Source organism: Phodopus roborovskii, unplaced genomic scaffold (genome assembly GCF_943737965.1).
Source record: "Phodopus roborovskii unplaced genomic scaffold, PHOROB, whole genome shotgun sequence".
Taxonomy (NCBI): Eukaryota; Metazoa; Chordata; class Mammalia; order Rodentia; family Cricetidae; genus Phodopus; species Phodopus roborovskii.
In genome coordinates this window covers 4,854,822-4,876,649 of record NW_026126469.1, presented here as the reverse complement: position 1 = coordinate 4,876,649, position 21,828 = coordinate 4,854,822, and the positions used below count along the sequence as shown (strand labels likewise).

General features: G+C 39.3%; 1 protein-coding gene across 1 annotated transcript in view; it reads right to left on the bottom strand.

Moving 5' to 3' along the window:
• The window catches only part of LOC127226946 (sperm-associated antigen 6), a 94,195-nt gene that overhangs the window by 13,523 nt on the left and 58,844 nt on the right, over positions 1-21,828 (bottom strand). Inside the window, exons 5-8 of the mRNA XM_051191118.1 lie at positions 20,535-20,740; positions 19,023-19,196; positions 17,985-18,137; positions 15,195-15,386 (exon numbers count right to left, since the gene is read on the bottom strand). Coding sequence (XP_051047075.1) covers positions 15,195-15,386; positions 17,985-18,137; positions 19,023-19,196; positions 20,535-20,740 — 725 coding nt within the window. The remainder of the gene's footprint in view (positions 1-15,194; positions 15,387-17,984; positions 18,138-19,022; positions 19,197-20,534; positions 20,741-21,828) is intronic.

Below are 21,828 nucleotides of genomic sequence, written 5' to 3'. Positions count from 1 at the left end.
TGGAGAGAGGGGAGGCTGCAGTCAGGATGTATTGTATGAGAGAAGAATAAACAAGAAGAAAAAGAAAAGAAGGTGTGGCCTCACTGTAGGATGGTGGGGTTGTTTATAGGGTCACCCCACTTCCAGTTCTCTCTCTTTCTCTCATGCCTCCCTGCCATGAGGGACTCTTATCCCGCTGGAACTATAAGACAAAATATACTTCCTTTCTATAAGTTGACTTAGTCATAGTGTTTTATCACAGCAACAGAAAAGTAACTGATCCAACTATGCCTTTATGAACCATCCTAAGGAATAGTGATCTCAGCAGGCCAATAATTTTAACTTAATTGTTGTCAGTGGCAAAGCCAATTAACTGTGATGCCATAGATCACAACGGCAGACCTACTGTCTAGTGACTCCAGGTTGGTAGAGTACTGTCAGGTTATTACTTCACAAAAGGGTCTAATTATTCACTTTTACTATCCTTTATCTGAGAGAAATACGATCAGTTTGAGTAAATTCCTCTAGATTTAAAAAAAAGTCGTGATTAACAATCAATTTTATTATCAAACAGGAAAAAAGTAAGTAATGAAGTAACACATCTATTTCTTTTTTTAATTGTGTGTGAGTATGGGTGTGAATGTGAGTGTGTGCGAATGAATGTATGAATGTGTGTGAGTGTTATGAATATGTGAATGTGTATGAGTGTGTGTATGAAGGTGTCTGTGTGTGAATGTATGTGAGACCATGTGCGTGACAGTGTGTGTATGAATGTGTGTGAATGTGTGAGTGTGTGTGAAGATGTGTGTATGTGTGATATAGGCATGTGGGAATCAGAAGTTGATGTTTCATTGTCCTACTCTATCATCCTCACCTTATTTTTTTTAACAATCTCCTATATATATGTACACCTTGCACACTGGTCACTTTTATCTCCTACCTCTCCTGGTTCATCCTCCACACATCCCTCTATCACCCCAGTTCATCCTCCACACATCTTACAGATCTTTTTCATTTCATGTCTAATCATTTTCAACTAACACTAACAAGGGTCATCTGGATGACCATGGATTTAGCATTATCTCTTGGAGCCTCAAGGCTCAGCAGAGAGATTACATGATAGTGACTCCCTTTCTCCCATGAGCTATAAACAAATAGTTCAGAGGTAAAGAATAGGGAACCATGAGTCCCTCTTGCTTCCTAGACTGATTGTTTATAAGCCATGGCTTGTATAGGCCCAGTACCGGGAGCTACCATTGCAGTGAGTCAATGGTTACAATTATTTTATACGCCCCCAGACTTTGAGAAAGGGTCTCTCAGTCACCCATTGGCTAGACTGGATCACCAGCATACCCTCAGGATCTTCCTGTCACTGCCTTCCAGCACTGGGAATATGAGTGCTGGGGACCTGAACTGAGGTCCTCATGATCACACAGCAATTACTATCCCCACTGAGCTATCGTATCTCTCCAGTCCATATATATCTATTTCTGAGATCATAAATGCACTCATAACTACACAATTCAATGACTGTTAGTAAATTTAGAAACTAGTGCAACCATATCCAAAATCTAATTTTAGGACATTCACATCATCCACAAAGGAAACTCATGCCTATTTATAGTTCATACTCCCACTTATGGCTCCCTATCTCTAGTCATCACTAATCTACTTTCTGTCTATTATATATATATATATAGGCTAATTCATATGAGTTAAAACATACTGTAGGTATGAATTTTCACCAGGAATGCTGTACCAAGCTCTATATTATATTGTTTCATTGTACTATACACTAGAATTCCAACATATGTTTACCACATTGTGTTCTTCCTATTGATGGAAGAACAACTCTACCAGGGAACTCCTACAGCTGATAAACACATTCAGCAAATTAGCAAGATACAAGATTAATTCAAAAAAGTCAGTAGTCCTACTATATACAGACAATAAAGGGGCTGAGAAAGAAATTAGAGAAACATCACCCTTTAGAATAGCCACAAACAACATAAGTATCTTGGAGGTAATGCTTACAAAACAAGTAAAAGACCTATATAGCAAGAACTTTGTGTCTATAAAGAAAGAAATTAAAGAATATACCAGAAAATGGAAGGATCTCCCATGCTCTTGGATAGGTAGGATCAACATAGTAAAAGTGGAAATCTTGCCAAAAGCAATCTACAGATTCAATGCTATCCCCATCAAAATCACAGTACAATTCTTCAAAGACCTTGAAAGGATAATACTCAACTTTATATGGAAAAACAAAAGACCCAGGATAACAAAAACAACCCATACAATAAAGGAACTTAAGGAGGCATCACCATCCCCGATGACTTCAAGCTCTACTATAGAGCTATAGTCCTGAAAACAGCTTGGTATTGACACAAAAATAGACAGGAAGACCAATGGAATCAATTAGAAAATCTTAATATTAACCCACACACCTATGAACACCTGATTTTTGACAAAACAGCAAGAATTATACAATGGAAGGAGGAAAGCATCTTCAACAAATGGTGCTGGCACAACTGGATGATGGTGTGCAAAAAAGACTGCACATAGAAACATGTCTATCGACATGCACAACACTTAAATCCAAATCACTCAAAGACCTCAACATAAATCCAGCCACACCTACCCTCTTAGAAGAGAAAGTGAGAGGTACCCTTGAACAAATTGGTACAGGAGACTGCTTCCTGAACGTAACACCAGTAGCACAGACACTGAGATCAACAATTAATAAATGGGACTTCCTCAAACTGAGAAGCTTCTGTAAGGCAAAGGACACAGTTGACAAGCCAAAAGGGCAGCCCATAGACTAAGAAAAGATCTTCACCAGCACTACATTTGACAGAGAGCTGATCTCCAAAATATACAAATTAGAACTCAAGAAACTAGTCACCAAAATTATTTAAAAAAAAAAATGTGGTGCACAACTAAAGAGAATTCTCAATAGAGAAAATCAAAGTAGATGAAAGACACTTAACAAAGTGTTCAACATCCTTAGCCATCAGGGAAATGCAAATCAAAACAACTCTGGGATAAAATCTTACTCCTGTCAGAATGGCTAAAATTAGAAACATCAATGACAGCTTATGCTGAAGAGGATGTGGAGAAAGGGGCACACTCCTCCATTGCTGGTGGAAGTGTAAACTTATATAGCCATTTTGGAGATCAGTATGGCGGTTCCTCAGGAAAATGGGAATCAGTCTACCACAGGAAGGGGCAATTATGCTCTTAGGCATATACCCAAATGATCCACATCCATGCAACAAAGACATCTGTTCAACTATGTTCATAGCAGCATTATTTGTAATAGCAAGAACCTGGAAACAACCTACATGACCCGCAAGTGAAGAATGGATAAATAAGATGTGGTACATTTACACAATGGAATACTACTCAGCGGGGGGGGGGGGCAATAGAATCTTGAAATTCCTAGGCAAATGGATAGAACTTGAAGAAACCATCCTGAATGAGGTAACCCAGTCACAAAAAGAGGACCATGGTATGTACTCACTCATATATGGATTTTAGACCTAGAGCAAAGGATCACCAGCCTATAGTTCACACCACCAGAGAAACCAGGATACAAGGAGGAACCTAAGAGATTCATAGAAGGTCACTCACAGAAGGGAAAAGGAACAAGATCTCCAGAGCATATTGGGAGTGGGGGGGGCATTAAGTGGAGAAGGAGGTAGGAGAAAGAGAAGGGGAGGAGAGGAGAACATGTGGGACCAAGAGGATTGATTCAGGGGATGAATAGATGAGAGCAAAAAAAAAAAAAAAAAAAAAAAAGAGAGAGAGAGAGATACCATAAAATAGGGAGCCATTATAGGTTTGAAGAGAAAACTGACTCCTACAAGGATGACCCCAACTAACAATATGATCAACAGTGGAAAGGCTACCTAAATGCCTAAATGCTCTTCCCTGATAATGAGATTGATAATTAACCTATCTGCTGTCATAGAGTCCTCATCTAGTAGCTGATGGAAACAGAAGCAGACACCCACAGCTAAACACTGATCTGAACTCCTGAAATCCAGTTGCAGAGAAGGAGAAGTGATAAGAAAATGGGTCAAAAACTAGAATCCAGATGCAGAGAGGAAGGACAAGACCAGGCTACAGAAACCCACAGAGACAGCTGACATGAACAAGGGGGAGCTCACAGTCTCCCCTAGACTGATAGCTAGGAAACCGGCATTGGACTGACTCAGACACCCTGAATGTGGATCTTAGGTAGAAGGCCTAGGAAGTCTAAGGGACATCAAACAATGGAACCAGGATGTATCTCTGGTGCACGAAAGGATTTTGGGAGCACATTCCCCATGGAGGGATACTCCCTTAGCCTAAAGGCAGGACTGAAAGCCTAGACCCTACTCCAAATGATTTGACAGATTTTGATGATCCCTCCTGGAAGGCATCACTTTTCATGTGGAGTTGGGGGGGGTGGATGGGAGGGGGCTGGGGGACATGGGAGAGAGGGAGAGAGAGAGAACTGGGATTGATATATAAAATAAGAATAAGTAATAAATAAAAAAACTTTTATTAAAAAGAAAAGAGTTTCCATGGACATGGTGTCTCTTCACAGAAATAGAAACCCTAACTAAGACATCTGTGTAGATACTTGGAGTGAGTTTATTGGGTGATATTTCCAGTGACCAATAACACTGAATGTCACTGCATGTACTAATTGGATATTTGCCTATCATTGGTGAAATGACCCATCGTGTTTTGCCTATTGTTTGACTTGGTTAACTGTTAAGAGCTCCCTTCATATTTTGAATACAAACTCCTTGAATATATAACTCCAGGAGAGCCTGGAGCAAGGTACTCTGAATTCTAAAATAACTGTCAACATGAATTAATGTACACAGCAAAACTATCTGCCATGGTTGAAGAATAAAGAAATTTTTCTGTGATACAAACAGTGTAAAAGAATTCATGTACAACAGATCAACCCTGGACAGAATACTGGAAGCAATGATTCATATGGAAAGAGAAAGAAGGCTGCAGAAGGAAAACAAACTACAGTCCCTAAAATGGAAAGTACAACTAAGAAAACAGAGGTGACAAAAACCAACAGAGAGACCGCACTCAAAGCATACTTTTCAATAATAACTTTAAATATTAATGGCCACAAATGTCCAATCAAAAACAACCATTCACCTGTTGAAGGACATTTGTGTTTATTTCATTTTCAGGGTTTGTGAATAGGCAATTATAAACTTTGCTGAGCAAGTATCTATCTGTGGAGTGGGGAGTGGGGTGTCAAATGTGACACATACCTTGAAATACTAAGTGCTGTAAAGAAAAATGAAACCATGGAAATTTGCAGATAAACAGACAGACCTAGAAAACCATACTGAGTGAAGTAACCTACACCTCTAAAGAAAAACTAAATGTTCTCTTTCTGCTGAGGTTCCTAGCTCCAGATCTTCAGATATAAGTACCACAGAAACAAAGAAGGTAAAAATAGTCCATGCAGCAGAGGAACAGCAGAATATAAGTGATATGAAAAGGGAAATGGATAAACAGGGATGGGGTTTTCAAGTAGGAAAAAGGGAGGACATCAATAAGAGGAGGAACCAGGAACCAATAAAAACCAAGGTTGTTTGATAAAACCGCAAAGAATCATTTTATATTTACCTCAAATTATATACAATGTTTGTACACACACACACACACACACACACACACACACACACACACCTACCTTAAAGGAAGTTAAACCAGTTGGGTTGAAAATACTCTCCACAAGAATAATAAATAATAAAAACCCCAGGACAACACACAGAAGCTTCCCTTTGGGAGGGCCTAGGCCCTGTTCCAAATGAAAGGCCTCACCCTCCCTGGGGATAAGAAAGAGGATGGGATGGGGGTCCCGGGGGGGGGACAGGGGAGGAGGAAAGGGTGAGGGAACTGGGACTGATATGTAAAACAAACTTGTTTCGAATTTGAATAAAAAAATATTATAATAAAAAATAAACTTCCCAAAGGCATGAGAGAGAACACAAAAGAAGGAGCCATTATAGGATTGAAGAGAAAATTGAACCTAAAGAAATGTCCAGAGACCTACAAGTCTGACTCCAACTAACTATTTGAACAACAGTGGAAAGACTACCATAAATGCCCTTCCTTGAAAATGAGATCAACGACTAACTTACCCACCATCATGGAGCCCTCATCTCGTACATGTTGGAAACAGAAGCAAACACCCACAACTGAACACTGAGCCAAACTGGAATCCAGATGCAGAGAAGAAGGACAAGACCAGGCTACAGAAACACAAAGAGACAACTGACCTGAACAAGGAGGAGCTAACGGGTCCCCAGACTGATAGCTGGGAATCCAGCAGGGGACTGACTCAGACTCACTGAACATTGGCCTCAGCTAGAAGGCCTACGCAGTCTAAGGGTCCTCAGACAGTGGAACCAGGATGTATTCCTGGTGCACAAAAGGACCTTGGGGACATATCCCCCATGGAGGGATACTCCCTTAACCTAGACACAGGAGAGAAGTCCTAGTCCCTACTTCAAATGACTTGACAGATTTAGATGACCCCTTCTGGATGGTATCACCCTACATGTGGAGTGGGGGGAGGAGGGGAGGGGAGGGTAGTCGGGATACATGTGAGGGGGAGAGAGAGGGAGAGAGGAAGGAAGGGAGGGAGAGGGAACTGGGATCAATAGTTAAACAAAAATTAATAAAAAAAAAAAAGAACCCTCCCTTAAAGTGGTTGGTCTATCATGTAGCCCTTGACTGCCTATCAAGGGTTGGGGGGGGGGCAGTGCTGAAGACAATGGACAATTAGAACACAGAACTGTAATGGTTCATAGGATCTGAACAGAAAGATCTCAAAAGAAAAAATAAAATAGCTAAGAAATATTTCAAGAAACTGTTCATTATTCTTTTATGATTTGGGGAAATAAAAATTAAAGAAACACTTAGATTCATGTTGCACCAATCAGAATAGCAAGAATCAAAAACGCAGCCAAGAAGAAATCCTCGAGTGGATATGGGGAAAAATGAACCTTCATTCCTTACTGGTGGGATTACAAACTTGGTTCAGCCACTCTGGTAATTAATATAGAGAATAAAATAGGCTAAAGATAAATCTAGCATATGACCCAGCTAAACCACTTCTTGACAAACACCCAAAGAATTTGATATCCTTCTTCACAGATACTTGTTCAGTCATGCTCATGGCTGCTATATTCACAACAATTAGGAAATGGAAGCAATCTAAATGTCCTTCAGCTGACAAATGAATAATGAAAACATGGCACATATACACAATGGCACACTATACAGGTGTAAATAAAAATGAAAATTGGGGGCAAATGAAAATTAGTATTTTTATTAATATAATTATTGAATGAGGCACACAGACCCAGAAAGATGAACACTGTAAGTTTTCTTTCCTGTGGTTCCTCTTTCCACATCTTGGGATGTCAGTGTATAACCTGGAGTAACTACAAAAATCAGGAAGGTAAGATTGTACCATGTGAGACTATAACGAGCACTAGCAAAGGGACCAACAGGGTACAAGTGATACAAGGGGAAATGGGGGAGATTTCATTGGAGAGGGGAGAGGAAAGTAAAGGCAGTGAAGAGGAAAACCACTAAGGATGTTTGGAAAAGCCAACAGAACTATTTATCTAATATTACACAATACATATAAGTATATTTTAATGAAGTTTAATATATTTTTTAATGAATCTGACAATGGTTTCCTAAAACCATAGACCACCTAATAAAAACCCAAGTACCAGGAATGAACATGAGAATCCCCTTTCAGTGTGTTGGTCAGGGGAGTCCATGACATTTCCAAAACAATGTAGGCTATTGTAGTTGCCTTTGGTTGCTTCACAGAGATAAAACGTAATTCCTATCACTGAATGTTTCAGACACAGGATGTGGAGGACTGGAGATTTATCTGACCTGAAATCTTCCTTCTTCCTCCATGAAATCTATTATTTCATTGTTTCCTCTGCTAGTTCCTCCTTCATGAGCTATTATTTCTCCCATTATTTTATAATACCAAGCTGCCAACAGAGGGAAGGAACCAATGGTCTTGCCCAGCTGTGATGCCTAGGAATCACAACAGTGACAGCAGGAAAAAAATATCTCTAAGTGTGCAATAGGGGCACTAATAGCTACTGATTTTGCAGTATGTTTGCTGTATGTTCCTGTTCTGCTCTCACTATCATTCAGGGGTGATTTATTCTTTACTGTGAGTGTATTTGTGGTTGTTGTGGTGTTCTGATTTTTCAGTGAGAAGAATTACTTCCAGCTCCTTCTATAGAGTTGTCTCAGGGGTCATGAATTCATTGTCTACTTTTATCATGGATTTCCTTTCTCCTTCAATTTTTACACATAGCCTTGCTGGGTATAGTTGTCTAGATTAGAAACTATTATCTTTCAAAACATGAGATAAGTAATACAAAGCTGCCCTGGCTTTCAAAGTCGGTGCTGAAAAATCTGCTGTTCTTTGATGGCCCTACTTTTATGATGACTTGGGGCCTCTCTCATGCAGCTTCCAATATCAGCTCTTTGTTTTGTATATCTAGAAGACTGCTTACAATATGAAGAGAAAAGTGTTTCTGGTCTTGTCTGTTTGGTTTTCTAAATGTCTGCTGGATCTGAAGCTGTGTCTCCTTCCCCAATCTGGAGAAATTTTCTGCTATTATTTCATTAAAAATGTTTTCCACACCATTGGATTGGAGCTTTTACCTTTCTATTCAACCCATGATAATTAAAATATGTCTCTTTCATGCTGTCCTGGATATCTTCAAAGTCCTATTCATTCTTAACTTATCTTTCCTTATAATATACAAGCTTATCCACCTTACATTCATGATCAAGTACTCTGTCTTCTCCAAATAGTGTGGCTGTTGTGATATATTACTTATGATTCAATAAAGCTTGCTTAAGGATTCAGAAAGCAAAGTCAACAGTAAGCCATAGAAGCCAGTCATATACCTTTAATTCCAGGACTCGGGATTAAGATCTAGACAGATCTCTGTTAGTTCAAGGCCACACTGGCTACATGAAATTGATCCAGTCCTAAAGAGAAATAGCTCACACAAAGATGATCTCAGCACTTAAAATCACATGCCTTGAGTCCCAGCACTAGGGAGCAGGTTCTCAGAGCTATCATTCATTCTCCAGCCAACTGAAGATAGGAAAGCATAGAGTATCAGGAGTCTCTCCAACCATGCTGAGGAGAGATAGCAGTCTGAGGTTTGATGGAGCCAGGATTGCCATTTCAGCCTGGGGAAGAGGTAAGAGCTAGGAAATATATATATTTCCTTATTTTACATATCAATCCCAGTTCTCCCTCCCATGCCCCCTGACCTCTTCCCATCTCATCACCCCCCCAACTCCAAAGGGAGGGTGATGCCTTCCAAGAGGGATCAACAAAATCTGTCAAGTCATTTGGAGTAGGGTCTACGCCCTCACTCCTGCCTCTAGGCTAAGGGAGTATCCCTCCATGGGGAATGTACTCCCAAAGTCCTTTCGTGCACCAAAGATACATCCTTGTTCCACTGTCAGAGGTCCCTTAGACTGCCCAGGCTTTCTAACTGAGACCCATGTTCAACGGGTCTGAGTCGGTTCAATGCTGGTTTCCCAGCTGTCAGTCTGGGAGTCCATGAGGTCCCCCTTGTTCATGTCAGCTGTCTCTGTTGGTTTCTGTAGCCTGGTCTTGACCCATTTTCTTATCACTCCTCCCTCTCTGCAACTGGATTCTAGGAGTTCAGATCAGTGTTTACCTGTGGGTGTCTGCTTCTGTTTCCATCAGCTACTAGATGAGAGCTCTATGACGGCAGATAAGTTAGTTATCAATCTCATTATCAGGGAAGGGCATTTAAGGTAGCCTTTCCACTGTTGATCATATTGTTAGTTGGGGTCATCCTTGTAGGTCTCTGGACATTTCTCTAGAGTCAGTTTTCTCTTCAAACCTATAATGGCTCCCTATTTTATGGTATATCTCTCTTTTTTTCTCTCTCTCTCATCTATTCGTCCCCTGAATCAATCCTCCTGGTCCCACATGTTCTCCTCTCCTCCCCTTCTCTTTTCTCCTAACTCCCTCTTCACTCACTGCCTCCCCACCACTCCCAATATGCTCCGGAAATCTTGTTCCTTTTCCCTTCTGTGAGTGACCTTCTATGAATCTCTTAGGTTCCTCCTTGTATCCTAGTTTCTCTGGTGGTGTGAATTATAGGCTGGTGATCCTTTGCTCTAGGTCTAAAATCCATATATGAGTGAGTACACACCATGGTCCTCTTTTTGTGACTGGGTTACCTCATTCAGGATGGTTTCTTCAAGTTCTATCCATTTGCCTAGGAATTTCAAGATTCTATTGCCCCCCCCCCGCTGAGTAGTATTCCATTGTGTAAATGTACCACATCTTATTTATCCATTCTTCACTTGAGGGTCATCTAGGTTGTTTTCAGGTTCTTGCTATTACAAATAATGCTGCTATGAACAGCGTGGATCATTTGGGTATATGTCTTTACAGGGTCCTGTGGTAGACTGATTCCTATTTTCCTGTACTTCACTTTTCTAATCTTCAGCTTGAAGCTTGAACTCCAATATTGGTCTCTGGGTCTTTTATTTTTCATGTTACAGTGGCTTTCCACGGAGTTTTATATGTTAATTACCAGTATTTCATTTTAGTGTTTTTCAATTTTTTCTATATGTTTTTAATATACTAAGAGATAAATGGAGCCTGCTCTCCAACATTCTGCTCTAGAGTGTAGCCTGGTGAATATTCCTCATGTTTGTCATCCACAAAACCCTCTCTAACCTGCCAGATCTAGGCCCACATTCACTGCCCCATCTCAGTCCAGTCAGAAGTGTTTGAACTGAAACCAATCTGTAGGCTCCTGATAGGACCCTATCCCCCACACATGGCCCCTTTCATGCCAAATCCAAATTTTTCACCCAGCCAAGTTTATCCCCACACTCCAGATTTGGTCCATGAGGCATATCCTGTACACCAGTCAAATACTATCTGCACACCTGACTTCATTATACCAAAGTATCTCCAACCTCTAGGCCCAACCAGTTTCTACATCCTCTCTTCTGCTCCAACCTGAACTATTCATATCAGACTTAGAACTAACAAAAGAAGTCCACATATACAGATGTCATTGTAAAAATATCAACATGAAAGATCAATCCAGTACCTTGTCTACCAAAACTACCAGTCCTGTAAAAATGTTTGCCAATGAGAATTATCTGGATGGACCCTAAGACAGTCATAAACTTCATCAAAAATTCAAGTAGTTTCAAGAATACACAAAGACACAGCTCAGTGAAATTAAGGAAAAAGAACTTAAGAAAAATAAAAACCTGAGTGCCGCCCATGAAAACACAAACATAAGGCTTATGGAAATGACAAAGACAAACCATAACTTGAGAACAGAATTCAATAAAAGATATAGAAACATTGAAGAGGAATCTATGGAAATGAAATGTAAAAACACATTAACTTAACTGGAAAACTCGAGTGGAGTGACTCAAGAATCAGTGCTAGGAGTTGAAGAAGAGCATCAATACCAAATAAGCAAAGAACATGAAAACTTATTTTAAAACACAGCAAATGTGAAATTCCAGGAAAAAAAAAACCACAAAACCTCAAATTATAGGCATAGAGAGAGAATAAGTCAAAGTCTATGCCATAGACCAGATCTTCAACATCACAGCAGAAAAATCTTCAAACTAAGAAAAGATACATCCAGATATAAGAATGACACGTAACACCAAATAGACAAGACCAGCAAAGAAAATTACAGCAGCCTATCATAGTTAAAGCAAAGCATACATTTAAATAGTATACTGAAAGCTGCCAGAAAGAAATATAATTCACATATTAAAGAAAACCCCATTTTAACAGCTGATTTCTCTGTGAAAATTTTAAAAGACATGAGAGCCTAGAGAAATTCATTCCAAATCCTAAAAGAATATGAGAGCCAGCCCAGATTAATTTACCCAGCAAAACTATTCACTATTCAATTGAAGGAAGAAAAACTTTCCATAATATAAACAGCCTAAAAACTTATATCTAGCAAACCAAGACTAAAGAAAACACAGGAATTGTGATTTCAGGCTGAGCAGAGAAGTGAACATAGCAGAGACCATGGAAAGAAATAAGAAGCTCTAACTGTTAAAACACCAAGTAACTTGGAGAACACACACACACAAAAAAAAAAAAAAAAAAACAGCAGCATGATGACCACAATTAACACACACAATTCAATAATACCTTTAAATCTCAATGGACTCAATTAACCAATCTAAAGACACAGGGTGACTGAGCAGAAACACATATTAGCTTTAAAGATGGGCACCATCTTAGAGTAAAAAGATGGAGAAAAGTATTCCAATCTCTCTTGGGCTGGTTCCACTCCCTATTAGCAGCTCTCCTTGGCAGATATCCCATAGCTCTGGTATCTCCATCATCTTAGATCTCCAAAGCAATCCAAGCTTCCACTTCACAGCTTCATGAAATGGCCTCTCTAGGCTTCCATTCAAGAATACCCTTGACATATGCCAAACCTCAGTGGCTTTCTTTAGACATGGCAAAGATTGTATAACACCTTTCTTCTGTCCTTAAAGCCAGAACCATGTGGCCAAAACTGTCAAGTTTTTCTCCTTATTGGGACTGGAACATAGCCTCAGTAACAATCATACAACAGAGTCTAAACAAGGCTACTTTGAGATTTTTCTCTACCAATGAAGTAAATCCAAAACTCTTCACTTTAGCTTCAGGCAGACTCTTAAGAAAAAAAAAGCAGCCACATTCTTGATTGAAATATCACAAGAAAAACTTCTAGATAACATACCAAAAATTCTTCTCCTCTGAAACATCTTGATTCAGGCCTCCACAGTTCATCAAATCACACTCAGCATGGGATATGGCAGCATGCAGGCAGACATGATGCTAGAAAAAGAGCTGTGAATTCTACATCTTGATCCAAAAGCAACAGAAAGTGAACTAAAATAAGCATATCTTAAGCTTAGAAGAACTCAAAGCCTACCCCCATAGTGACATACTTCCTCCAACAAGGCTACACCTACTTAAACAAGGCCACACCTAATAGTGTCATTCCCTATGAACTTTGGGGGCCAGCTACCTTCAAACTACCACAGACCTCTACAATGAAAATTTTAAACCTCTAAAATAGAGAGAAAGACACTAGAAAATGGAAAGACATCCCATGCTCATGGATTGGTAGAAGTAATTGGTGAAAATGACCATTCTAGCAAGAGCTATTACAGATCCAATGCAATCCCAAACTCATGAAGAACCACAAAAGACTGCAGATAGCCAAAGCAATCCTGAGAAGAAAAAGAAAAAGAAAATTCTGGATAGATTACTACACCAGAATTTAAGATATACTGCAGAGACATACTAATAAAGATATAACATTTGTGTGCAAAAACAGACATGTGAACCAATGGAGCAAAAATAGAAGAGCCAAACATGAGCACACATAACTTCAGCCATTTAGTATGTGACAAGATTCCAGAAACATAAGCTAAAGAAGAAAAGCATCTTCAACAAAGGGTCATGGGAACTGGATGTCTACATGAAGAAGAATGAAATTAAATCTTTATCTATCACCTTGTTCAAAAACTGTCTCCAAACTTACCAAAGACCTAAATGTGAAACCTGAAACTCTGAAACTCCTAGAAGAAAATGTAGGCAGTGCCCTATATGATATAGGTGTAGGAAAGAACTTTCTGAATAGGTCTCCATTTGCTCTCTGGTTCCCCAAATTGGATCCAATTATAAACTAAGGAGTGTTTATAGAAGGTGATTGTGTTGGTTTAAGTCAATGTTGACACAAGCTAATGTAATTTAGGAAGAGGGATCTTGTTTGAGAAAAGTGGCTCCATACATTGGTCTATAGGCAAGTCCATCAGGCATTTTCTTTGTTAATGATTGATGTGGGAGGGCCCAGCCCATTATGGATGGTGTCAACCCTAGGCAGGTGGTCCCAAGTCGTATAAAAAATCAGGCTGAGCAAGCCATGAGGAGTAATCAGGGTTCTATCATGCCTTCTGTTCCAGTTCCTGCCTCCAGGTTTATGCCTTAGACTCTCTTCCTCAATGGGCTATGACCCAGAACATATAAGCCAAATAGATCCTTTCCTCCCTGAATTGCTTTTGTTCACATTATTTTATTTTATTAGTCTGAGAGCTGTCAGAATAACAAGTGAAAAGATCACAAGACAGCTTTTAATGTTTTCAGATACACTTTTTTTCAGCAGGGTAGTGTCAAATCAAACAGAACTGACTGAACTCCATTCTAGATCTATAAAACAATAGTTTATATAACCCAAGAGACTGTAGAGAAGGGGAGAATGGCATAGCCCTGAGAGACTTAGGGGAGAATGAATGACAGATCCCTACTGTGTGTAGTAAGATGCTCAGAGTAACTGAAGTCTGAAGAATATTTTGCACTGTCAATGGTTTGTTTTTTTGGTTTTTTTTTTTTTAGTTTAATATATAGAGAAGCTGCTGAAAACGAATACTTAATTTCCATTAATTAAGCCACATTTGATAAATTATAACACATTAGGAAGGAAATCTGGTGCTAATGAGATGGTTCAATGAGAAAACGTACTCGCTGCCAAGTCTGAAAACCTGGGTTCAGTCAGCAGGGACTCACATAATGGAAGGAGAGAAATGACTCCCACATGTTGTCCCCTGGCCTCCCATGTACACCACGGTGTATGTGTGTGCACAAATACACACATGCACAAATAATCAGATAAACATAATAAAAATTTTAATAAGATAGCATGAAAATAATTCTTCATAGGAAATATCAACAAAAATATAGACTAAAAACACTGATTTTATAAACAATTTGATATCCATAGAAAAATTTTTTAAAACACATGACTAATCCATTTTTAAAGAAAAGTGATCTCATGTAGCCCAAGTTAGCTGTGGAGTCTGTAAGCAGCCAGAGATGACTGAACTCTTCCCCCTCTTCAGTCTTGGAAGTCCTGAGATTATAAGTGTGTGCCACCACACTTGATTTTAAATTTATATTTCTTGATTTAGAAGAACAGTGCCATCAGAAAAAAAAAAAAGACTTTATATCACATACTTTTAAAAAAATATTAAAAAAACAAAACTAGTCCTATCTAATGTAACTTCCAAAACCATAAAGACTACTAAACACTCACTTTCATCTGCAAGTCCTCGGAGCTCTCTGGTGACATGTACAAAGAAAGCAGAACTGGCAGAGTGTTTGTGACAGCGACAGCCCTGGCATGCTCTGGCGTGTGTCTTCCCAGCTGTCCCAAGGCCCAGGCAGCAGCAGCCTTAATGTGATCTTCTGGTTCTTCTGAGAGGCAGATGGACAACTGGGGTACACCCTGCCCAGGACCCAAAGAGTGAATGTTATATATAAACCTAAAGCACACTTGGAGAATCTACCCTGTCTCTCAGGCATCAAAAGACATTACTTTTATCTTCATCCCTGTCTTCTGAGTGATTCAGGAAATGGGCAAATCATAAGGTCTACCATTTAAAGTCTGACTAGACCCAAACTGGATTAATTACCTGTAACAAGCTAACGTCACTATCCTTGTATATCTAATAGCTTTTACTGCCCACATAGAAGGACATTCTAAGGAACAGCAGATGCCACACAGCAGACAAAAACAAATGCTACTGTGACCAATTAAAACTGTTCAGGATCGTAAAACCCTTAATTTCCTTTGTTTAAAACCTTAACGAAAGGAGGACTGGTGAGATGGTTCAGCAGTTAAAAGGATCAGCAGTTTTTCCAGAGGTCCTGAGTTCAATTCCCAGCAACCACATAGATAGATATTTTTAAAAAGTTTAGCAAGGACTGAGGATATAGCCAAGAACCCTTGCCTAGCATATGTGCAACCCTGGGTTCAATCTTCATCAACACATACACACACACACACACACACACACACACACACACACACACACACACCATTAACTTAATTTTCACCAATTACAGTAAATCTGAGAATTATATGAGCAGGTGGAATATATCCCACGAATACCTTTCTTGAAGTAGCACATATCTGTTGTTTATTTATTTTGGTCAACTTCATTACAGTTTTGTTCATTCTAACATGATTGAATGCCTAAGTAGAATGATCCTTTTGTTATACTAGTAGGATATGCTTACATTTTATATCTTAAGCCTTAATGTTAACTAAATAATAAAAACAACTACCTAGAATACCTCCAACACATCACAGTTTATGTATCAAAGACAAACAACTCAAATTCTAACTCCAGACTCTTGGTGAACATAGTTTTCTATGTTATCCCAAATTCAGTACAAAAAAAATTAAAATTAAAAAAAAAAACTTCTCATATCAGATGGCCATGATACCAGGTAAAGGTTATAATTACTAGGTTGCAGTTTCATTTCCTGAAGAGACCTACCATATTTTTCGTCTGTTCTTTTTCTACAATTACATGCTGAGTCCCCCAATACAAAATCTCAGCCCTTCTTCAGAGTGAAGTAATGCTCTGAAGGGCCCATGCTTGCAGATGTAACAAGACAGGAAGGAGAGGAAACAGCTCATGGCCCCAATCCCCAGATCTGCCTTACAGGTTCACTGCCTATGAATGTACATTAAGCACTGCTTTCCCTCCCCTCCCCTCTTTTCTCCCCTCCCTCCAAACTTTCCCATATACCCTCCTTTCAAATTCATGGTCTCTTTTTTCATTAGTTGGTAGTGTGGTGGTGGTGGGGTGTGTGTGTGTGTGTGTGTGTGTGTGTGTGTGTGTGTGTGTGTGTGTGAGTGTGTGTGTGTGTGTGTGTGTGTGGTGGTGGTGGGGTGTGTGTGTGTGTGTGTGTGTGTGTGTGTGTGTGTGTGTGTATTTCTAAGTACATAAATACAATCTGTCCCACTGGTATAATTTTACTTGTATGTATATTCTTTCAGGGCTGCAGGGCTGACTGGTGTTGGAAAATTGGTCTGCAGAAGGGGAAATTTATGTAATTACATTATAATTTCAAAAAATAAAAATAAATGGTGTTTGTTTGTTTGTTTGTTGAGACAGGATTTCTCTATGTAGCCCAGGCTGTTCTGGAACTCACATAGATCTGTGTGACACTAATAATATAAACCCAGAGACAGATATTGGGGTTCAAGGTGAAGATCAGAAAATCAAAGTAGCTGACCACTAGCTCTTACGTCTACCTCAGGCTAAAAGGACTCTGAAGAGTTCTTCAGGAAATCAGTATTTCTGCACCAACACCTTTTGTGAGCATCTACTGTGGCCCCAGGGTGCACTACATAGTGAGTTTATACAAAGTCATAGATTGATTCAAGTAAAAAAGAAAATAAAGTCCTCAGGGGAAAAAAAATAAATAAATAAAACAATGCTCTCTGCTGTGTGCACTGCTGTCCTGTACCTGAGGAAGGAAAGGTGTGTTGAGAGCTATCTCCAAAGACAAGTGACAGGAAAGGGAGGAATGTGGAGACCACTAAGAACAGAAAATGACTAATGATCAAACCGTTTATGATGGGTTTTGTTAATTTGGTTGTGTTTGGCTGCTTTGTTGAGACAGGGTCTCACTATGAAGACACAACTGACTTGCAACTCATGAGATTCACTCAACTCCCAAGTGCTAGGATTTTAAAGGCATGTACCACAACCCAGTCAGCTATGGTGTTTTTAACCACAGTATGTTTGCCATGTTAGTAAATATGCAAATTAATACCCTTTAATAGATACATACACTGAACAGATAAATTTTAGATAACAGTAATACTTAAAGGTGCCAATTATTATTGACACCATACGCTGAGTAAAACAACTTTTTCTGTGACCTCAACCTTTCTTCAAAGTTCACTCCAGGACACATACAGTGAAACACCTGGAAAGTGGGTGAGTTTTGCTCTGTACAGTTATATTTTCTCTTCTCATGGAGACCTCAGAATAGCCAACTGCATTCCTGGAGTGAGAAAACACACCTTGGAGATGATCACTGCCATGGCCAGGTTCTCAGAATGAGCCGCCACATAACCCAACATCATGATACCAGGCAGCCGGATGTTCCCTTTGCAGGATCCAATGCAGTCAGTCACAGCAGCCACACCTCCTGCATTAACAATCAGCTGTGAAAGCTGAGAAGCAAAGAACAAAAACCCAGACAATAAGATGATGTTTAAATATGGCTTGACCACATTTTATTTAGGACTTAAAATACAATTGATAAATTGAAATATGACTCAGAAATTATTGTACTTTCTAAAGAAATACTCTCGCTGTTTATAGATACACTCACTGTGAGGAACCTTATTCTATAGTTCAGTTTTATTCACATCAGTGGAACAAGCTTTATCTCTGTTATAATGGATGTTAAAACCCTTCATCTAGACACTAAACTGAAAGCTAGTTCATAACTACCTAATATCTCAGCTTATACTAATCACTGAAGGCTCAGACACTTGGAATAGTCTTGCCCCTTTGTTGGCAATGACTGGTAAGCTGAGTGTACTTCAAGAATGGGAAAATCCCATGCAAACAGATAAATGGAACACAAGAACTAATGTGTAATAAAATTAAAACTGGTTAAGCAATGCATGCACAGAAATGATTAAAACTTCAGAACCAACACAGGTTTTCTTTGTGTTTATTTTTTCCCATGTATTTTTTCCCAGTATGATACCAGGTCTGAACCAACCTAGAAATGTAACATATCATTACGTTGCTCCAAGCTGACGTAATGCTGAAGGTGACAGAGGTCCACAGTCCCTACACCTATGAATGGAAAGCTATAAGTAATTTAGAAGCTGGTTTTTAAATCCCAGCCACATTAATACTATTCAGTGCTTCTCATCTGGAGGTGATTTTATAGCCTGCAGAATATTTAACAATGTACAGAGTCACGTTTTGATTGTAGGGGCAATGTAGTCATCTAGTGGGCAGAAGCCAGGAATACTTGTGCCCAGTAAAACTAAGCATAATTGCATCCTAAAGTTCACTTTTCAGATATTTGTTGTTTTTACCTCAGGTGTATGTTTTGCAATCTCTCTAATTAAAGTGCAAGCATTTTTCTTCACGTATTCATCTTTGTCCTTCAGACAGGTAAGTACAACTGGGAAAATCTCTGCTTCAACAACCATCTCTGCCAGGTCCACAGAATGTTTTGCAATCTGACTGAGCGCTGACAGGACCTGACGCTGTTGATCAAAAATTAAAATGGAACATTACACAGAATCCAACAGTCCAGCTTATAATTCAGATGTAATTTTAAAAGATTCATATTCCCATGCAGTGCTATGTTTGAAAGGATGAGGAAATTTTAAAGAGCAGCTAAGGTGTGGCATTGTGTGGCAGGGTCTCCCTTAAAGGAGGCCAGGAGGCTATTGGTGAAGGCACAGCTTCCACTCTTAGGACTGAAGGGGTCATTGGGCAAAGCTGAGGCTTGGCACCTTGTGTCAGGGTCAGAATTACTGAAGGGGCCCCAGGAGAGGCCATCAGCGAGGATATAGGCTTGGTTACAGTGGAGACTCCAGCATATGGGAGTTGCAAAGGACAGGGGCAGGGGTGGAGTGAAGCTGGCCTGAATCTACCAGACAAGCTGTGTGTGCTGCAGATGGCAGAGCTGGAGAAATAGCTTTGGATACCAGAAGATCATGAGTGAATCAAAGACAGCAGGCACTGAGCCATACTCTTGGGGTTACACTGTTTTGCTTTGATCTGATTTTTTGATGTGCCCTGGTTTTCCCATATTGTAATAAGTACTGTTTTTTACAGGATCGCACAGCTAAGAGACTGGGTTTTTAAGAGACAGTGAAGTTTTAAGGTGTTGGAGTTTCTAAAGATTAGAAATTGTACTTTATTTATATTATGATTTTAATGTTAGATCTTGGAGACAAACAAGAAAATGTTATGATTTAAAGTGATGGACTTATGTGCCCAAGTTGACAAGTATGAAACGTCATAGTAACCTTCAGCTGTCAACAAACCCACAGTCACCTGGGAAGTGGGAACATTAAATTAAGAACTGAACAGATTGGGTTGGCCTATGGACATGTCTGTGAGGCAGTTTCTTAGTTGCTAATTGATATAAGAGGCGCCAACTCACTGTGGACAGTGTCATCCCTAGGCAGGTTGACCTGACCTGTGTAGGAAAGGAGCAAGCCAAGAGAGCAGACCAGCAATCAGCTCTCCTCCACAGTCTCTGATTGAGGTCTTGCTTCCTGTTTCCAGCCTTGAGCTCCTGTCCTGTCTTCCCTCAGTGATGGACTCTAACCTGCAAACTAAATAATCCCCTTTTTCCCCCATGTTGTTTTAGTCATGGTGTTTTTTATCATGGAAGCAAAACAAATAAAACAGTTCTCCCAATCTTATCTGTATTGTATAAACATTATAGCATTGTTTTCACATATTAAAAGAACAACTACATATTTGTATGTTTTCAATTATATTTACTAATTCTTTTTACTATGTGTATTTTCATTTTCTTGGGCTATAAAAGCCCTGGCTTGTCTGTCTCTTAACCTCCATTGTATTACCTTCAATTTTGCATCAGGGTTGAGGATCATCTGAGCTAAGTGAGCAATAGCTCCCGCATCCACCACGGTCTGCGCTAACTCTGGAGAGTGCTTTGAAATATCACTGAGGGCAGAAGCAGCAATCCTTTTCAAAGCAATTTCTGGCTCCTGGATACAGAGAACTAAAAGAGGAATTGCTCCTGCATCCACCACAGCTTGAGATAATTCTGTGGGTCCAAGAAAAGTTAGTGAGTAAGTGAGTACGGGTGACTGACTCTTGGGTAAGCCATTTTTCACTGACAGGTACAGCAAATAAAAAGGATGAGGGTGTGTCTGACTCTTTAGACTGCTGAATTTTAAGTCAGTTAATGGAATAGGCAATTGCTATTTCTTTCACACATCACATCCACCCAAGAGAAACAAAAGAGAACTCCAAGCATGATATGGACAGGTTCCAGGAAGATCATGAGGAGGGAAACTATGATTAGAATATATAGTATGAAATCATGGTTTTAATAAAAAGTATATATAAAGAACTAACTCACATTGACTGAAAAGAAAGACAAAGCAGAGAAGAATGTCTCCATTTTACAGCTTTGGTTTAAATTTTATTTTTTAATTTTAAATTTAAATTTATTTATTTTTTATTTTATGTATCGATCCCAGTTCCCTCTCCCTTCTTTCCCTCTCTCCCCCCCTCACATGTACCCCGACCACCCTGCCCTCCCATCCCCCCCTCTCCACATGTAGGGTGATGCCATCCAGGAGAGGTCATCTAAATATGTTAAGTCATTTGAAGTAGGAACTACTTAAATCACCTGTAAAAGGATTTCTGGGTAAGGAAAAAAATGAGTCCACTTTTAATTCTTGAGGTCATGCCTTTTTGTTGTCACTGTGTAATTTCGTTTTGGTTGCTGTTTTGTGTGTGTGTGTGTATGTGTGTGCACCAAAACCGGACTCAGGAGGTTGTGTGTATGCATATATACACAAGTGTATGTAATGATAGTAATCAAAGAAAAAGAGACTAATTCAAATATCTAAATTGAGAATCAGTTTTTAGTTGAATTAAAGGTGAAAAGTGGTCTAGTCACAGCTGATATGAACAAAGTCAAGTATGAATAATGTTCACCAAGTTGACAAAACTATACCATAAAACCAAGAGACAGAGAAATGCTCTACAAAGTCATAGCATTATACTACAAATCACTGCCTTTGAACCATCGGATATTCTATCTTAAGTGAAAGTCTTTAAGGCAATTAGCTTATTTGTAAAGCAATCTGGGTCATTTATCTAAAGCCACCTATGAGATCAAAA